Source organism: Tinamus guttatus, unplaced genomic scaffold (assembly GCF_059628265.1).
Source record: "Tinamus guttatus ecotype Peru unplaced genomic scaffold, ASM5962826v1 Tinamus_guttatus_pri_ptg000246l, whole genome shotgun sequence".
Taxonomy (NCBI): Eukaryota; Metazoa; Chordata; class Aves; order Tinamiformes; family Tinamidae; genus Tinamus; species Tinamus guttatus.
Window position 1 is genome coordinate 8,537,160 of NW_028288780.1, and position 19,044 is coordinate 8,556,203.

General features: G+C 37.0%; 1 protein-coding gene across 2 annotated transcripts in view; it reads right to left on the reverse strand.

The window, feature by feature from the left end:
- The window catches only part of ADK (adenosine kinase), a 258,310-nt gene that overhangs the window by 220,894 nt on the left and 18,372 nt on the right, over positions 1-19,044 (reverse strand). For both annotated transcript variants that reach the window (XM_088526442.1, XM_088526443.1), the window contains exon 3: positions 8,018-8,071. In XM_088526442.1, coding sequence (XP_088382568.1) covers positions 8,018-8,071 — 54 coding nt within the window. The remainder of the gene's footprint in view (positions 1-8,017; positions 8,072-19,044) is intronic.

Below are 19,044 nucleotides of genomic sequence, written 5' to 3' on the forward strand. Positions count from 1 at the left end.
TCAGAGCTAGTTTAAAAACAGATACTAAACAAAAGATGTTTGCTTTACAAGGTTCAGTTATAGCCTATCTCCTATTACAGTAAAACTTCTTTTTTTTTTTTTCCTCCATTAAAATGCTAAAATGCTGAAAATTTAAATTCACCATCAGGCCTATCAAGAAGATGAATATAAGCCAAATCATGAATTTCATGACTAACTTGCTCTAAACCAAGCACGTATCTATACTATTCCCTATTTTGCATTCTCCAGCTCTTAAATAATTATATCGGCCACTTGTGTAAGCGATTTTAAAGCACGCCACCTCAACCAGATTATGCCATGAACAATATTTACCTGTGTTTAGAGAAGATTAAACTATTTTTCTACGTTTTACAATTTTAGTTCACTAACACATTACTTATCCTTGGAGAATCTGAACACCAAAAAATTATGAAAGACAATATTTGCCGTACTCAGGTGTATCTGTAATGTTCAGCCTTAAGCAACATACTCACTTTTGTACTTAATATGCAAGAGAATATATATTTATTTCCATCGTAGTTAATTTATCTGGATAAAAGCATTAAGGCTTCTGCTCTCAAGCACAGAGGTCTTTAAAGAAAAATGCAATCGCATACTGTGAAATACCTCACAGCTTTCAACCAGTTTAAAATTCTTAAATAAAAAAAAAAAAAGGAAAAAAAAAAAGCCCACGACAGTCTCCAGTTAAGAACCACAAAACTAGCTCCTACAGAAAGCTCCACTTCGTGACAAAACCAGCACTAATTGTGTGCCCTTTGCTGTGCTGTCACCCTTCATGGACTGTCCCATCTGCATTTATGGAAGCAGAAACCCCAGGGGACAAAGAACCTTTCCAGACATTTGTGAAGCCCTGGCTATGAGCCATGTATATACATAAATACTTAATATATACACATATATACCCTATACATATTAAGTAACAGTAGTTGTGATCAGCAGACTCACTATATAAAGAACAGCTAGGCAGCACAACGTCCATCCAGCCATTTACTCCCACACACACTTACAGACAGAGATGTTCAGGGTGTAAAAATGGCTGTGCAAAGGGCAATTCAACGCCATAAGCACTACTGCTAGAGCTTCTAAAAGTTCTCCAATTTGAAACCAAATTGCAATTTGGAATATTCCAAAATATCATTCCATTGAAGGATCATGTGATACCTCTGCTGCACCATTTATAATACTGTAGCAGTGAAGAAAATAGACCATACAGGTCCTTGGAATTTTTTTTTTAAAGGTACAAGAGTAAAAATTAATCTATGATAAAGTCACAGAAGAAAGGTAACAGTAGGAAACTTCTGAAACTGGATTTGAGCAAATTAAGTTTCTAACCTCTAACAGCTGTTTTCAGATCTTTTACATTAGCTCCCGCCACGCATATAAATTTTATAATACATAGAGATATAGTTTGGATTCTCCCTCAGTTTTCACATCCATCCTTCTTTTTCCCTTCCAGACTTTCCCTTACTGCTACCATGAAGGCACCGCACTGGGCAGCAGGCTCAGATAAGCAGCTCATACTACACAGCCAAGTTCCCAAAGGACTTGAGCCCCATTCTCTTCTGCCAGCCACAGCTATAAACAGAAATTTTATTTTCTGTCATATCAAATCACCAGCGTCACATAAGAATGAAACATCACTGGCTTACAGGAGCTACTTAACAAGTGATGCACCTCAGCTTTCTACAAAGCTAAGAGAAAAGTCTTGATTTAAATATACTACATACATTAATACCTACACCAGGTAGCATTATAATGGTGTATTACAATACTATGTAATTAGTATTGGTATACTCTATATATACTATAGGTATATGTATAATTAGTATTGGTACATATAGTAATGGTGTATTATATCTACACCATTATATCTACACCATATCCACAATGATGTCAGAGGCAGGTGGCTTAATTAGAACATCACATTGAAATAGGAACCAAACTTAAAATATTGATCCAATATATTTACCACCCGGGGCAAGTAGCCCAGGTACTTCATATAATCAATAGCAAAATGCAAAGTGGAATAATGTATTATAGTCAACACTAGCAATTTTTCATTTTAAATTTAAGTAAATCAGAGGACTTTCATGACAGGAAAAATAAATAAATAAATACAATTTAAAAATTAACACAAACATAAAAAGGAGAGTTTATGCCATAATTTAGATCCTTAATTTTTGCAAAGTTTAGGCAGAATTGTCTGCTGGAAAAAAAAAAAGTGTAAGATGATTTGTATAGCACTAACTTGCCTTGGTGTTGCATTCAGAAGGTTTATAAGGAATTCATAGGAAGTGTGAGAGAAAAAGAACAGAGAGGGGAAAAAATGGATGGATCTGTAAAAATTGTGTAGATAACCATAGATTAGCTTTATTTGTACATGTAAGTCAAGCTATAATACACATTACAGAAAAGAAAATAATTCCAGAGAAATCAAACTGCAATTTTAAATGGTTTCTATAGAGGGAGCCAACAACTCAAGGAATAAGATTAATGACAAACATTCCAGATTAGCACCAAATTCTTTCCAATGATCAATCTCTTATCACATTTACATGTATTTCAAATATCTGCAGAACACGCTGCAGATTCTTAAACCACAGAGGTCACAAACATTTAAATAATGTTTACTGTCCTTTTAAGTCCTCAACACCATGTCAGAGAATAATCAATGTAAAACAGAATTTATATTTGCTATGAGGGAAACTAGCAATTTAAGAGGCTGATAATTCAAAATTATTTTTAGCTTACTGAGAAATTGATATTTCACTTTTTTTTTAACCTCTAAAAATATTTTTAATGACTTTTTTCCACAACATGCATTTTATGACATTTTTATTAAATCAGAAAACAGGTCAGTATATCAGCTGATCTAAAAATTAGGAGAAAACCTAAAATAAATCTGTGTAAAGATCAGAAGTGGTGAGCTTTTGCATAAAGCTGCACACTCAGTTAATGCCTTAACATGAACAGTTTTCCGCATTAGATCTTTACCAAAACCTTTTTCATATCACTTACTGGCCCACTCAAAAGTAATTACGAGGGAGTTACTTATATAAAGTAACTCAACAGCTTTGACAAACAAAATGTCTGTGACAGATCCATGCACCAGCCCAACAGGACAAAAGTTGTATTGTCAGCATAGGCTGGGCAAGTTAATGAAAAACAGATCTAAAGCTGATGATTTTTTATGTTTTAATATCTTTTCCTCAAAATCTGTCTTCCACCTTTTTTGTTTTTGGGGGACAGGAGAAAAAAATGCTTTTGTTGTTATCCATTTTAGGGAGACTATATAGCAACAGAACACCAATTCCCCTAAATAACCTATATAGAAGGATTTTCAAAGTATTACTGAAGATTATCTACACCCTCTAGTGGTACAAAACACTGTAGTTTGGCTGATTCCAGCAACAGGACATTTCCTGTCTCCTCCTTCAGCTAATTTCTAAAAAATGAAGTGTTCAGTCATGAACAAACAAAACAATTTATAAAACTAGCAACCCAACTGGAGTAGGTCTAGCCATATCAGGGACTGGATAAACAACGTGATCGTATTTTACCTCAAGATGAGCTCACCGGGGTCATTTCTCATCACTTGCTGCAGTCAACCTTAATTCATTCTCCGCAAAAAAATTCCATCTGGAACTGTAGTTGGAAGATCACACTGGGCAACACCACACGCACACACACACTTAAAAGACTAAGTCAATATGACCTCAAAGTCACTCTGACCAACTCTGAGAACTATAAATAGGAGCAACTTCTGTAAGACAAACCACATGCAAAGAATCAAGAAAAATATTTTCATTGCTCTTAGACTCTTTCTTTATTTACTGTTCTTGGACGGAAAGGACATGTCAACTTAAGGCCCCCATCGACTTTACTGGCTCCATTTTCCTACAGCAACCTTTGAGGATGGAGGTTTGTTGGTCATTTTTTTTTTCTTCCCCCTTCAAAGTCTCCAGCCACAGATGCACATTTACCTTGCAAAAAAAATCTGTGCAAACTGAAGACATCACTGTTCACCCCATCTTTGTTATTTCGTTGTATTCTGATATTCTCTGCTAGAGATTAGCAACACCACAGTAAAAACAAATATGACTTCATCTCAATCCCTGCAAAGTTGTCATGCTTAGCTTAATCAACAGTGAAGATATTTGTTAATTTTATAGTGAAGTAGACTAAGAAACCTTCACACTTCGTGTTGCTGGGCTGAGCTGCAGGACAGTGATCTCCACCTCACGTGCACTCAGGACAGGTATTTCCAGACAACAACGTACAGTCACCAACTTGTAACTTTGCTGCTACTGATTTCCTTTCTGATACAAAAACAAACAAAAAAAGTACATACTACTAAAGAGAGAAAATATCAGAAGTCTGCTGCAATCCAAATGAGTAGGAAGCAAAAGGAAAATAGTGATCGTTCATGCTTCAGCTCTCAAAATAGCTTTCTAGTATGATGCCATGCGTGTAAGCCAACCCCTGCCTCTCAGAAGCTCTTGCCTCACTACATAGTTAAGATTCTAGGTCAACAGCATGAAGCCAAGTCAGGGAGCAGCTTGCCTAATTTTTTTTTTTTTTTGAAGATAATACATCCATTACTGAAGAAAATATCTATAGCTGTTCTTCATAAAAATGTACAAAAAAGTGAAAACTGCTAAGAAAGCAAAAGCCCTCTGATAGTCTGGCAATCACCTTAGAATTATTAGATGAAAAATGACAAACTGGTCAGCTTTGTTAGGTATGTCAATTTAAAGCTGCAAACATTTCAGAAATTGGAAGATAAAGTATTTTACACAGAGGGATTTTGACACTAAAATAAATACATGCAGATACACACCTGATAAGCAACTTCTCTGTAAAAATTTGTTTTTAACTGCAGAAAATATTACAACATATTCAGAAGAGCAGCTTATAAGGACACTGAACTGGAACACAGATCTACAGACAATTAGTCTGATGGGAAGTTTAGTCTTCCACCATTCATAAGAACTGGCATTTCTTTTAAACACAAAAGTTGACCTAAGCATTACAAAAGCATAGTCACGTATCTAACAATACACGTAAATTAAATGAAATAATTTAGCTGGAGGGACAGAAAGTCCCCTGAGGTTCACCACTCTGTTTAACCTGCTCTGCACTGTATCTTTAGGACAGTTCACTCAGGGCACAACACATCAGAAAAGCTCCAAAGGCCCCTCTGGAGACAGCATGACACTGGCCTGGGAGAGTTTTATCCCTGCCAAGTATTCAGTGACATTCAAGATGCCAAGGTCAAGAGCAAAAGCACCTTCCAATCCTCTCATTTTAACTGACAGAGCATAGATCATTTTCAGAGGTACTGTACTGGTAACAATGAAAAGCCAGAGAAAGGTTTTGTTGCAACCAAGTCCTGTAAGGCAGTTTAGTTTTACTAAATTTTCTTAATTTCAACATTTCATTTGAGCAATAGTTGTCATAAACATGTCAGTAACTAATAGGCAATTAAATAATCAACATGCAACACACTTAAAATAGAAAAGATCAGCAAGTATTTTAATGTTTGAACTACTTCGTTTGAAGTACTTCACATTAAAACATTAAGTTTCATCAATGTGTACTACATAAACAAAATTTGTGTACACAGCACAACGTGTAATGTCATAACGTGTATGTCTTCTAATATACATCTTTTAACTTGGGCCTGATTTCCTCCCCCACAATACTTCCAGCCTAAGTCTTTTTTAATAGTCTCATACATGTAATGACTTAATGACAATTACGCTGTCCGCAAATGTTCTATTATTACAGAGAGCTCTCTAAGTAAAACCAAACTAATATATTTATCAAGGGCAACTGCTGGTGCTTACCTTTGCCTGCAGCAGTAGCACTTTTCATGTTACAGGTACATTACCATGATGTAGAAACATAAATGAATTGACCTTTCCATTCTCACAAAGAACACTGAAATTTTATTTTGCCATCAGTTTGATCACTAAGACTTTTAGCACACACTTCCATTCTCAAATAAATGACTTAATTTATGACTTAGAGAATTAATTCTCTATCAGGATTCTTTTTTACAGTTTGAAATCTACAACCTTATTGAGAAATATCCAAACCTTCAACAAAGAAAAACCTGGCAGCTATAGATATTAATTTGTCTCAAACAGTGGTTTCATTTCACATGTGGATAAATTACTTAACGCTTTTTTTTTGGATGCTACAAAATGATTCAAAATAAGAGAGACATCTAGTATCACAATAACAGAAACAGACAACTAAAAAGCTTTAAAAGAGCTAAAAGGTTAAAAGAGAGAAATGTGTGTGTTGCTATATTTAAGCATGTAAATGGGGACCACATCCCCCAATAACTTTATCTTAAAACTGTTATATAAATATTCCACTAGTTACTATGGAAAAGACAGTGAATCAACACAATTATGTAAGGGCTGACAAGTGAAACACTTTCTACATTATCTTTAAAAAAAGGGAATTACATAACACAGATTTGAGGGATGGCAGAGGACCCTGAAATAGAATATTTTTCAGGTAGTATATGGAAAAGGGTGAGTGAATGAGGTTTCATGCACTGGGTGTAGCTCTTCAGCCAGTACCAATAATGTGCAAGAATTAAAATGAACAGTAATGACAGAGACAATTACTTCACATTATGAAAAGCTTGAATAGCAAGAGAATTTTTTAAACTATATCCTAAAACGAAAAGTATTGTAATAGTGACTTTACATAACCTCTGCCCTTACACATTCAAATGAACAGGAATGGTCCAATTCTAGTCTTTGTATGCTGTTTATATATAAAGCTATAAACAACGCTTATATAAAAAGAAAAACTGTTTAGTGAATGCTTTCCTTCTCTTTAATAGCAGTGATTCTGAGTAAACAAATGAGTTATTACAGAAAACAGACCAAGCTCAAGGAAGTCTCCCCCGCTTTCAAAACATGTATACAATTCACAAAGTCAGCAACTAAAAGTTTCAGTTACTGTTTTAAAAGTGACTATAACTGAAAAAAGAACATGAGTTAAATAATAAAGTAGGTATAGTTATTAAACTCAAAGTTTTCTCCCTCATGTCTTGATAATATTGACTAGTATTAATACTTTCCCTTTTTCAAATATATATCAACATACTTAGGCATACTATATTTTGTTTTCAATTTTAATGCTGTAATTTAGTAACTAATGAGTCAAAATAAAAAGTAAAGATTATCTTGTCCGAACACGGAGGTGGCTCCAAAATAAATGTCATATTGATTCACTGAAGGTTTCTTCGGCAGCTTTCAGTGGTTTGCCAAGGACCTAAAAGTATTTCTAATACTTGGCTTCCAGAATTAGAATATATTTGAAATTCAAGCTTACTTGATATGGGCATCTCTTTAATGAAGGAACACAAATATTTAAGGTTTTAATGTTTAAGGTAATAAAACATTGTAGGATTGTAGGTAATCCAAACATTGTAGTTGGATTACCTGTGGCTATTTCTATTTCAAGACAGAAGAAAGAGCCATTCAAAAATTAAATACATCCACAATAGATTTTTTCCCCTCCATGAAGAGAACTTTCAGGCTACACAGACTTGGCAAAAGAGAAAATATTTTATTATAATCACTTAGATTTACTGCAGGCAAGCAGTAAGGACCAGGGTAACAGTTTTAACACACAAAGCATCAATTAAAATAAATACTCAGACATTTAAAGTGCAAATGAATAAACTGCAATTAATAGCACACCTCAAAAAATGAAAAAAATCAGGCTTTTATTCTTTGAAATTCATTTGCTTTTTTTTCTTTTAAAAGGAACTCAACTGGTTCTCAGCCAAGTTATGCTATTTGTATTAATTTACAGCACATAATATTAAAGAGCTGAAATATGTTTCTAAATGCACAAACCTTCTGCTCCAGACCTTAAATAAGAAGTACATACCTTAAGTATACACATAGAAAAGTGAATACATCTTAACATGCATATATATCAGTAGAAATATAGAAGAGCTTACAATTCTTTGTGTTTCTCCTCTGCCAAGATTTGGTCATTTGGCTTCAGCCCATACCTTGGAAAAAAAAAAAAAAAAAAAAAACAAATCACAAAACATGGTTATGCCCTTGGAAACATATCCATAAAAAAGTAGTCTTACACTATTAAAATCGCAATTTTATGCTCAATTCTCAATTTACACTTCAAAATAAGAACACTGCATTCATCACTTTGCCCTCTATTTTTATTCCTTTCTGTAGGCAATTGAAGAACAGGAAATTAACCCTCTGAGAAAAGATAACGGCCACTAATTAAGTACAATCAAGTTATGAGACTGATAGGTTTTCCACCATAATATCATGCTGGGTTACACCTATTTATCCACTTGGCTGCTAAATGCACCAGAGTTACTTTTTACCAGGATACAGCAGGATCCATTCACATTCTCCTTCACCCCATGCATCTTAGAGGCTTCATTTGCAATTGACTCAGTGTACATCCCTACATCCCTTAGTTCACCACAGTGGTCAGTAACAAAGATCACCTGGTTTAACTGCCCAGATGCCCAGATGATTTAACTTCCCTGTTTACCATTTTATCACACTTCAAGTGACAATTTTTACCTGCTGCACTTATCTTGCAGTTACTTCCAGACCAATGTTTTCTTCAGTGAACAATGTCAGGCCTGGCACTAGTCTCTCCAGAATGCTGCTACCTCACTAATTACCTCCACTAGGCATGTCTTAATAACTACTTTATTGATAGCAACTGGTTAAGTGTCAGGAGAAGAAAAAAAAAAAAAGCAAAGCAAGCAGGAAATCAAAGGACACTAATTCTTTTTATGCAACTTGTAATCTCTCATATAACAAAAATCACGGACAGACATGCCCTGCTAATGTACCATCCATTACGTGGAAGAGCTAATTTTGCCCATTAAAAAATATCTGTGCAACGTTAAGCAGAACAACCTTTCTTCACCAAGAACACTAGTGCATGCACTGCATGCCTTTCCAAAGGCTACTTGAAAGCAAGAAATTGGGGTGGGGATGGAGGAGCCAGTTGCTACTTTTGAGGTTTGCAGAAGGATTCTTTCTGTGAGACAAACTTTACCTAATCTTTTCTATTTTCTTCCCTGTTGCAGCCTGAAAAAGGCACCTTTAATTTATCAGATACTCTTCCTTATCCCCGTAATGACGAGATGGGTCATCAACTTGCCAAGAAAATTGCCTCAAAGGAAGATACTTGTAGAGCTGAAATTTTTATTAGTACTTTCTACATTAAGATAGGATGCATATTGCATTTCATAGACAGTTGCTGAAGTATTTCACACATTTAAATGCGTAGCTAACATACTGAACAGCTCTCACATAGTATTGCCCAACATGTGTTTCGTGGGCAAGACTGACGCGTACCAGTTGGCTTTTCCTAACTGATGAGGGTTAGGATTGGAACAAAGAATTTATTTAGCCAGACTTAAAAGCAAAAGCAGAAATATATATATATGTATAAATATACACACACACAATCTAAATTTTTAAAATAACTTTGGACATTTGAAACTATCTTAGCAACATATTGCACATTTGGTATACTGTATTATTCAGTTACCCATGTATCACTAAACTACTGATATGAAATTCAATCATGCTATAGAAAAGTGGGCAAGGCAGCTGGAGAGACTACGACTTAATTTTTTGCCCCGCCCTGTGAAATTTCAATACATCTTAGCATGAAATTATTTTCCATTTTAACTATCCAGTGCATGCCAATTTGGGATAGGTACAGTTTGGAATTTTGCTCTAATCTCCTCATCACTGCTCAAGATTCTATTTCACAAGCAGGACACAAGAAACGCAGATGTGCAATGTTCTCCAGCAATATGGTAGAGAAGCGTCCAAACAAACTGTAGTATGTTTCAGAAACGACGCATTTAAGCCCTTTGATGCGGCCTGTGCAGGCATTTAACCTACTGCGATGGTGGGCAGCGTTCCAGGCAGCAGCTGTGCCCCCGGCTGGGGCAGCTGCAGCGCCCGAACGCGGCACCCGTCCCCGGCCCACTGCTGCTGCACGGCTGCGCGTGGCCCTGCCGGCCCGGCCCTGCACGGCTGCGCACAGCCCTGCCGGCCCAGCCTGCTGCTGCTGCACGTGGCCCTGCTGGCCTGGCCCTGCACGGCTGCGCGTGGCTCTGCCGACTCGGCCTGCTGCTGCTGCACGGCTGCGCGTGGCCCTGCTGGCCTGGCCCTGCATGGCTGCACATGGCCTTGCCAGCCCGGCCTGCTGCTGCTGCTGCATGGCTGCGCGTGGCCCTGCCTGCTGCTGCTGCATGGCTGCACGTGGCCCTGCCTGCTGCTGCTGCACGGCTGCACGTGGCCCTGCCGGCCTGGCCACCCCAGCGCCTTCCCACAGCCTCGGAGACCATCTCGGTCGCCTTAAAGCTTCTACCCTCAGAAGACACCACGGTTCTCGCCAACCTTCTTAGGGCACACACTGGTGGTCGTATCACTTTCCAAGCACTCACACACGAGGTTATCATCTCGAAAGTAAGCTTTACAGAAATATATAAACTAGCTTTAATGTTTGCTTTTCATTTTGTATGCATACTAGAGTCTAATCTCAGCCCTGACTTGTGCAATGCACTTGAAAGATCCTCCTAAAAATGGTGCTGCTACAGCCCTTTGCTTTTTCGTTTTCCAGCTCTCAATAGCAGAGACTAGGAGACTAATGTGCTTACTTTGCACTCACTGTTTTTGCAATTAGGCTCTTGACGGAAGAAATAGCTCTAAGATACGGTCTCCTTCAGATAATAGTCAATTTTAGACAGCCTTAACCAAATTAAAAACAAAATACACAGCCTACACTAAATATGTTCTGTATGTGTAAAAACCCCACATGAATATCAAGTCCTGATCTGCTCCAAGAACCTGAGTTTCCTGAAAAGCTGGTGAAACTCAGCTGATCTGAGGCCGAAAATAAACAAGTCTGGTGATGAGCAAACAGGTTTTAAAACAGACAATAGAACTGACCTCTTCAAAGTTCACTTAGCTTTCAAAATGCCCACCAATCTAAACAAAAACTTAGATATTCAGATAATTGCATAGAAATCAAACTAAAAACTGGTACATGTGTATACACTGCTGCTTGGGCTGCAAAAGCCATGTTGAGGTTTCCACAGGGCAGACTACAAAGAAACAAGGTGCACAAAAGCATACACAGACACACACTTGTATAATATTTTCATGAATAGTTTCAAGAGTACTTGTGAGGGAACAAGGAGCTAAAGATAAAAGAATATTGCTGAATTAATTGTTAATTTAAGCAGTCAGGGAAAAAAAAAACACACTATTTCAGCAATAAATGGAGACAGTAAAGCACCCTAGGCAGCTAAGAACATATGCACATATGTGTGTGGTCCTTGTTTGATGTTCAAATACGAACTTTGCCACAGTACAAAGCTTAGCCCTCTGTATTTGGCTAACCCCGCTCCCCTTGAGATGAACTTGGGCTTTGCTGATTCCCATGTTTACTGTACTTGACAAACTCTGCTGCAGATACTCTTTTAAGTATTTCCCAGCTTGATTAAAAATGGCATGTATGGGAGAATAGATTTTCAACATTTTCTCCCAATGCTGCAGAAAAATCATCAAACAACAGAGTCTGAGGTTCCTGGGAAAGATTTAAAGCACACAGGCTTCACTAACTGGATGAAAGGGAGGTAAAACTTAGATTGTAGTGGTCTACACTTCATCAGTAGGAAGGCGTTTTAAGGCAGAGCTCTGCAGAAACCCTTCTTGGGTTTTCACAAAGCCATCAAGAAATCTTAAGGACATCCGTGTATAGTTTTCCTGTACTTCAAATGAATCAGAAAGCATTTCCAGAAGAATGATTCAGCAATTATGTTGCTTGAACTTTAAAGTGATTTTAAAGCTACTTTCACTGTTCTATAAAAAGAAATGCAACCCTTTCTCTTTCTTTTTCTTTTTTTTTTTTTTTTTTTAAATAATTAATCTTATAAAACTAGGACAGGAAGCCTGAGGGACATTGGTGCATTCTTGTCCATTTTTTGGAGTGTAGCAGCCACTTTTTAAACAAATATGTTAATACAGCCAACAAGATCTTTCAGGTTGGAAACACATGTGAACTGCAAGAGCAGTGCATTCTCACGAGCACTTGCAGACCAGCACACATGGACAAGCTCAAGAGAAGCTCCAAAAATATGTTCAGCATAACAGATTTAAGAGGGGGATGGGATGCAGACAGAAGGTCACCCTGTTTTTTACATTTCCATGTGTGACTTATAGCATCATTACTCATTCCCTGTGCGAACTGTTTATTCCATTTTTGGGGGTTTGATCTGCCCAGAGAGAAAAAGGCAGCAAGTGAACTGGTTTTCCAACCAATACTACTTGAAACACAGAAAGTTTCTGACAAGGCTAGTATTACTTGGAAATTTTAGGAAAGTCTAATATAGCGTCATATTGCTGTCTACTTTTATTTATATATATATATATATATATATATATATATATATGAGCCCTCAAACATGGTATTTAAGTACAAGATTTTGCATGCTATTCTTTATCACTATATGAGGTGCTAACGTCTGCATATTTCCTAAATCAAGATGTAAGCAAAAAAAACACAACCCAGGCCATACTTTATGCATCCATTTGACAGCTAAACCCATCCTGAATCAGACGCAAACAGCTAAACCAAAAGGAAAGCCTCACACAGTTGGCACCAACATTCATCCTAACCCAAATATTATCAAATTTTCAATAGCCAGCCCTCCAAAGGGCTTGGTTTCACAACTAGAAAGTCAAAATCTCTTCCCTGACTTGCACCATGTTTCATCACATTTGCTGTTTTATTTCTTCTGAGTTCCTCTCTGCTGCTTTGTTCCTCTACTGTCACCAAGCTCGCCTCCTGAAAGGCATCGCTCTTCCTTTTCCCCCAGTATTTCATCTCCCAGGCAGACTCTTCCCTGTTCTATCAACAGGGCAGCTTTTCTCCTCTTACCCTTTTGCATTCCTTTCTTGGCCTCAAATAGACTGCAAAGTCCCCTGACTCTTCAGCAAGGACTTGTCTCCAACAACAGCTGATCATCATCCGCTGTTACTCCAGGGTGACTCTGTATAGGCTAAACAGGCTTAGAAAAATGCCTTACTGAATAGATGACAAATACAAAATCAACTCTGAATCATGAAGATTAAAGAGGAATTGCCCATGAAAGTACTGAAATCTCAAAGAGAATTTGCTTCCTGAGCATCTTAATCACAAAAAGAGGAAACTGCTCAGAAGTCTTCGCAGACGCTCCTCTGAAAGCATCTCAGGGGTGTGGGAGCACGTGCACCCAAGACTGGCTTCTCAATACCACAAAGTTAAGATGCTTCTGTTTGAAGATTGTTGGAAATAAATGACTTATCACAGTTATCAAAAAACACTCAAGTCTAACCAGGGGCAGGGGGGAAGTTTGCCCTTGCAGAGAATTACTCTGCTTAACAAAAAAGAGCACCTTCTTAAGTAAGGATTTAAACCCAACAACCAATCATGGTTATTTCATTTATAAAAATTTCCAGACTTAAAACACTACTTCAAAAATAGAAATAATGTCACTGAAGCCACATCCTGAAGCATTCAAGGAGGAGTTTCTGGTGTGGTCATTTTTCCAAAGTGAGGTTTTCCCCTGTTCCTCTGTGCTGGTATGACTGGAGTCCTATTCGGACTGCACGACATCTTACATAAAAATAGCTGGTTTTCAGAAAAAGAAAAAAAAAAAAAAAAAAAAAAAAAAAAAAAGCTTGAGATTTATGGCTGAAAGCAATGCCCAAAATACTACCAGAAAGATTTTTCACTATAAATTTAAAATGGAAGACTGGCACAGGGGAAAACAAACAAACAAAACATATTTTGATACATTTTTCAATGTCATATATAAATTAGAAGAATTTTGCTTCCTCAATTTCTTGCATGGATATGATAACATTAAACATTATTAGGCATAGTTTTTCTGGTGTATGTCCATGTCTTCCCTCTTGATTGCACACTTTCCTAAATAGCTGTTTCTAAATTATTTGATGCAATAAGGTAGACTCCCCACTAATATTATGCTAGGAAATCAGGACTTTAAGCAGCTATTAATATTGTAAGACAGATTTAAAGAGCTTTTGAAATTGAAGTCAAAACAATAATAGGTTTAAATGATTAAAACAGATTAAGAAAGCCAGTAAAGTTCAAAGCTTGTTAAATACCAGTCTGAGGAAAACTATGATCATTTAATAAGGTCAGGCCTATCATTCTAGATTGACATATAAAGTAGTGGCCTTGTCATAACGAGTTAATGATAAGCTAGTGAGACAAAAATATAGAGTGTCTAAATACTTACAGTAAATATATAAAGGGAAAAAAGTTTTTGCAATAGTAATTTTTGAAATATTTGACTGCAAGCACCTCAGTCTTATTTTCATTTTAAACTAACTTCCTTTTAAAAGTCATCTCACAGTCTACATTTTGTAGAATTTCTGTACAATTTGAGCGATTTCTGAAACTGTTAGTGTGGATTCAGTACTCACTACCATGACGGCATTTATATTTACTTTTTATAATTTCATATAGAATAAAACATTATTAGCTTTGTACAGAACCACAGGCTGTTTGGCCTATATAAGAATTTGCTTTACACAAAAACTTGAAAAAAATCACAATGAAAAAAGACAAATGTGTACATAATCTCAGTAATGAACTGAAAGGTTCTTGGGCATTTTTTTTTTCAAGTTAGCTGTGATCACAAGCTGTTTTCACCTCAAAACTTATTCCTTGGACCAGCTTTTATCAGTTGTACAACAGATCCCATCAACATGAGGACTGAAACTCCCCAGACAAATACTTGAACACTGTGCAAGAAAGAGCTCTTCTTGACAAGGAAACTGTAATAAAATATCTTTTAGGAAAAGTAGAGTAGTGCCGTCGTGGATATGACCTATAGACTCTGCTACCTACATCTGTAGGTTATTTTAATGATATATTCTAAATAAAGAGTTTGCATGCCACATATGAATAGCACTGGAAGCTACTCAAGGGAGCTTCTTGAGGCTTTAGGCTGAAAATGGATCTACAATATTACTTTTGAAGAGAAAGCACACTTGAAAAGCCATGTGAATTAGGTATCTAGATAAAGCTTAATAGACTCTATTGCTCCAATAAACTACAGGTTAATTATCTCAAATAAATAATAAGGCAGTAGCATTACATTACTACAAAAGCTTACCAACAGTTTAGGCTTCAGCAATAAGAAAAAAAATAAAGAAAATAGAGCTTCTAAAACACAGTTATTTCAATATTTTCTAATAAAAATACTTCAATAAAATCAATTAATGCAATATCAGTAATATCAGTTACTCTGCACTTAAGAAATCATAAGCTATGAATCAGTCCAGAAAATTACCCCCAAGTACTAAACTCCCCTAAAGGAGAACTGAAGCTGTACCTAATGTTGACTGCTGTGCTCTAAAATGTCATTTAAGACATTCTTTATCTTAAAAGTGCTTTTCATAGAGAAAAATTCATACAGTATTTAATCTTTTCCTTATTCACATTATACCATATTTAAATCCTACAATAGACTGCTTGATTTAGAAACTATCCTGAAACTAACAGCTGAACTTATATCTGTCAGAAGATTAAAAAAAGCTTACAATGAAGTCTGTTTTGCTGTTATACAACGTAATGGATATCTTTCTGGTTGCATTGCTAGGTTAGGTGTAAGTGGTGTCAACTCCAGCTTTCTGCTGCAATCTAAATGAATCCCTAGGCTGCCTCAGGAGAGCTTTCTCCCTCACCTCCCTCCACACAGGAGCACTCACTGCAGGACAGCTCAGCTTACAGCTGCTCAGACAAAGAATCACCAAGGCCTTCACACACCTGTAAATGTTTTCCATCCTTACGACGGTCAAAGTGACCTGTACAGAGACAGGTGTTGCTGTTGTGAAATTCCAGCTTGCTGAAAGTATTTATGTAAGCCACTAAAAGCATTATCATTATCGGAGGGGAGGGAAAAAAAAAAAAAAAAAAAAGGCAGCAGCTCATGGAAAATGGCAGACAAGGTTGCTTTGCTGCACTGAAATTTTTAAACTTCATTCTAAAAATGAAGCAGCATCAGGGCAGAGTTTCCAGGAAGACTCCCTGCAAGCTGAGCTCCTTGTTCTGCCACCACCCGAGGGTCAGACACATGAGAACAGCAATTACGGCTTCTGGGAAGAAGCGATTCCTCCCTTTTCCCTCTGGCCACAGCTGCACCCTTTCTGTACCTTAACTCTTCACCTGTGGTGGCAGCTGTGACCTCCAGCACAGGCAGCTAGGGCTCTGGCAGGAGGAAGGACAGTTCTGCCATTTACCGGCCCAGGTTTTCACTGGGGTTGGCAAACAGCTTGGTGCCAGAGCCCACAGCCCCAGGTGGTGTCTAGAGTGTTTCTAATCTTGTGGATCAGCAGAATAATCAAGGATCTTTCTCCCCAGCTTGGCATTTAATATGAATTTACTAGGGCACCCCAAACTAGCAAGGTGTTACCTCTACCTCTAAAAGTGAAAAATTAAAAACCCACCCAAAACAAAAAAAGCAACCTGAATAGCAGGTTTACACTTCTGCAGCCCCCGAGTGTGGAAAAGCAGGAACACCAGTAATTATGAGGAGCACAGGCCACCTCCACCCTCTCCCATGACCGCTGCTGAGACTGTAGCTCTAATCCTGCAGGAAGGAGGAGGACGAGGAAAGGAGAGCACGGAGCAGGCCAGGACACGTTCGCGGGAAGGAGGCCGCAAGAGCAGCGCACCAAGGAGCAACAGTACTATCCATACCCCAAAACCTAGGTTATGTCAACACTCACATGGCATTTGCAGAGTGTTTAGGACTAACATAATCAAATAACCTTGATAAAAAGGGCTAAAAAATGAATATTGAATTTTAAGAAAGGGAGGATGGAATCTGTCTTGTCTGGTGAAGAAAAGAAAAAGTGACAGCAAATTACCTGACCTGAACAAAGCAGAACCAACCAAACACTAACGAATACTAAAATGCATCTAAAAATCTAATTTTAAAAATTGAAGTTTTTAAAAAACTAAAGGAATTGCAAAGAGTTTTCAAATGTTACCATTAAAAAGTCTTCTCTTCAAGGACATTTAAATGACAAACCAAATCATCTGTATTTAAAGAAAAGCCTGACAAATTATTGTTAACTTTTAATTAGACTTTTCTAATCTGCAGTTCTAGAGTGATACAATACTACATACTGCAGCAACCAGAAGCAAGTCTTTAGCCTTTCCTGCACAGGGGGTAGCTTTGGTTTGGAAAAGCAGGCTAGGAATGGAAAAATTAAAATCACACCTTATTATCTGTAATTAGAAAGAATACCTGCCCCTATTTCCAGAATTTAAATCATGATTTTACCTCAAGTATTCTAAATAAAAGAAAAATACATTCTTGTAATTGTATGAACAGGAAACTTTAAGATGGAAAAGCTTTCGGGGACAAAAAACAAGTACCACTTTCAAAGAAAGCTTTACCATTTTGTTTTGGACCAATTGAAGAAGTGGAGAAACACAGACTTTTTCAAAGACATTTTCAGAAAGTCTTTTTATCTAATATTTTCATTACCTGCTTAAAAACAGAGAAACTTATTTCATCCATAGTTCAAACTTATTTAATTCAAAGACAGTTTAATGGCTTTGGGCTTTTTTGTTTCTTGCTTAGTTGGTTGGTTATATTTAAACTAGGCAAAAGGAATTCATTTTAAAATTCCAGCATTTCCTTATGTGCCTTGTAATAAACTCCAAAGTTTTCTTAAGTGAGTTTTTATTTGAGAGTGAAGGGAGAGTACAGATTGTGAAGATACAGTCTGAGTGTTGTCAGCAGACACGTGTCTCATGGGCATTCTCTAGAGAAAAATTCATCCAAGAGCCCATAGTCTGCTAGCTTGTAATTAAACTAGCAAGCTTTGTAAAGAAGTTGAAAAATAAAATACTTTCTATGTTATGATTTGCAGTTTTACTCATTAAGCAAACATTTAAAGAAGTGAAAACACCTAATATATAAACAATAGAAGAGATGGCAAGAACTGGACTTTCATATTCATGAATGTTTTACATCTTATTTTACAGGTATATACATAGCTATAAGTTCAGTGTACTCTGAAAATGTCACAATACTTTCAGCAAAACTTGGTCTTTGCACAGGTGGGTTTTCAAAATGGAGCTGAACCAAAATCTTTCATTCATTTAAACTGAACCTAGTTACATAAACACAGCAGAAGACACGATCAGGCTTGTAGGAAAGAGCACAACAGCTCTAATTACATTGTTAGGCATCCTCCCAGATTTATAGGCACGTTAGTATTGAAAGGTGCCATGATTCTCCTGTTCTTGTAAGCAAAAGCTGAAATTTTGTAATTTAAGAGCAGTCAGATGATGCAATTTGGCTGAACACTATCATTAACAACATTTTATGCTCAGACTCTAACTGAGAGAAGTTGAATAGAATTCCATAAATACAACTCAAAACAGAGGGATAATAAAATCTTGAGTTATTCAGCTTTTCTAATAAATGAGTCTATGTTACAGAAACTATATAGTAGCAACCTTTCATAAGGATTAGAGAAACAATGGAACATTATAGCAAACTATCTTCCAAAAAAAGGGCAACTTTTCAGGGACAACAGATTTTTAAGTTATTGCTCTGTACTTTCAGTACTTTCTGCATTGTACAGACAGATAACTCCCAACTCAAAACAATACTAAAAATGTGTTAATCTGTCCCAGAGGGCTGACAAAGCACCCAAAGTCAAACTAAACACATGGAAGATGCCGAAAAGGCTTAAATTTGTACATCTTGCACATAACCTGGCAGCAAAATCCACACCTTGGACTTGCAAACTCTCTACACAGATGCTTCCTAGCACAGAGTCACCACCACCTTCCAGAGTCCTCCCGCAAGGTCCTGCCCACATCTGTTTGAGGGAAGGGCTTGCTTTGTATTGAAGCATTAGGATTATTTTGAGACCT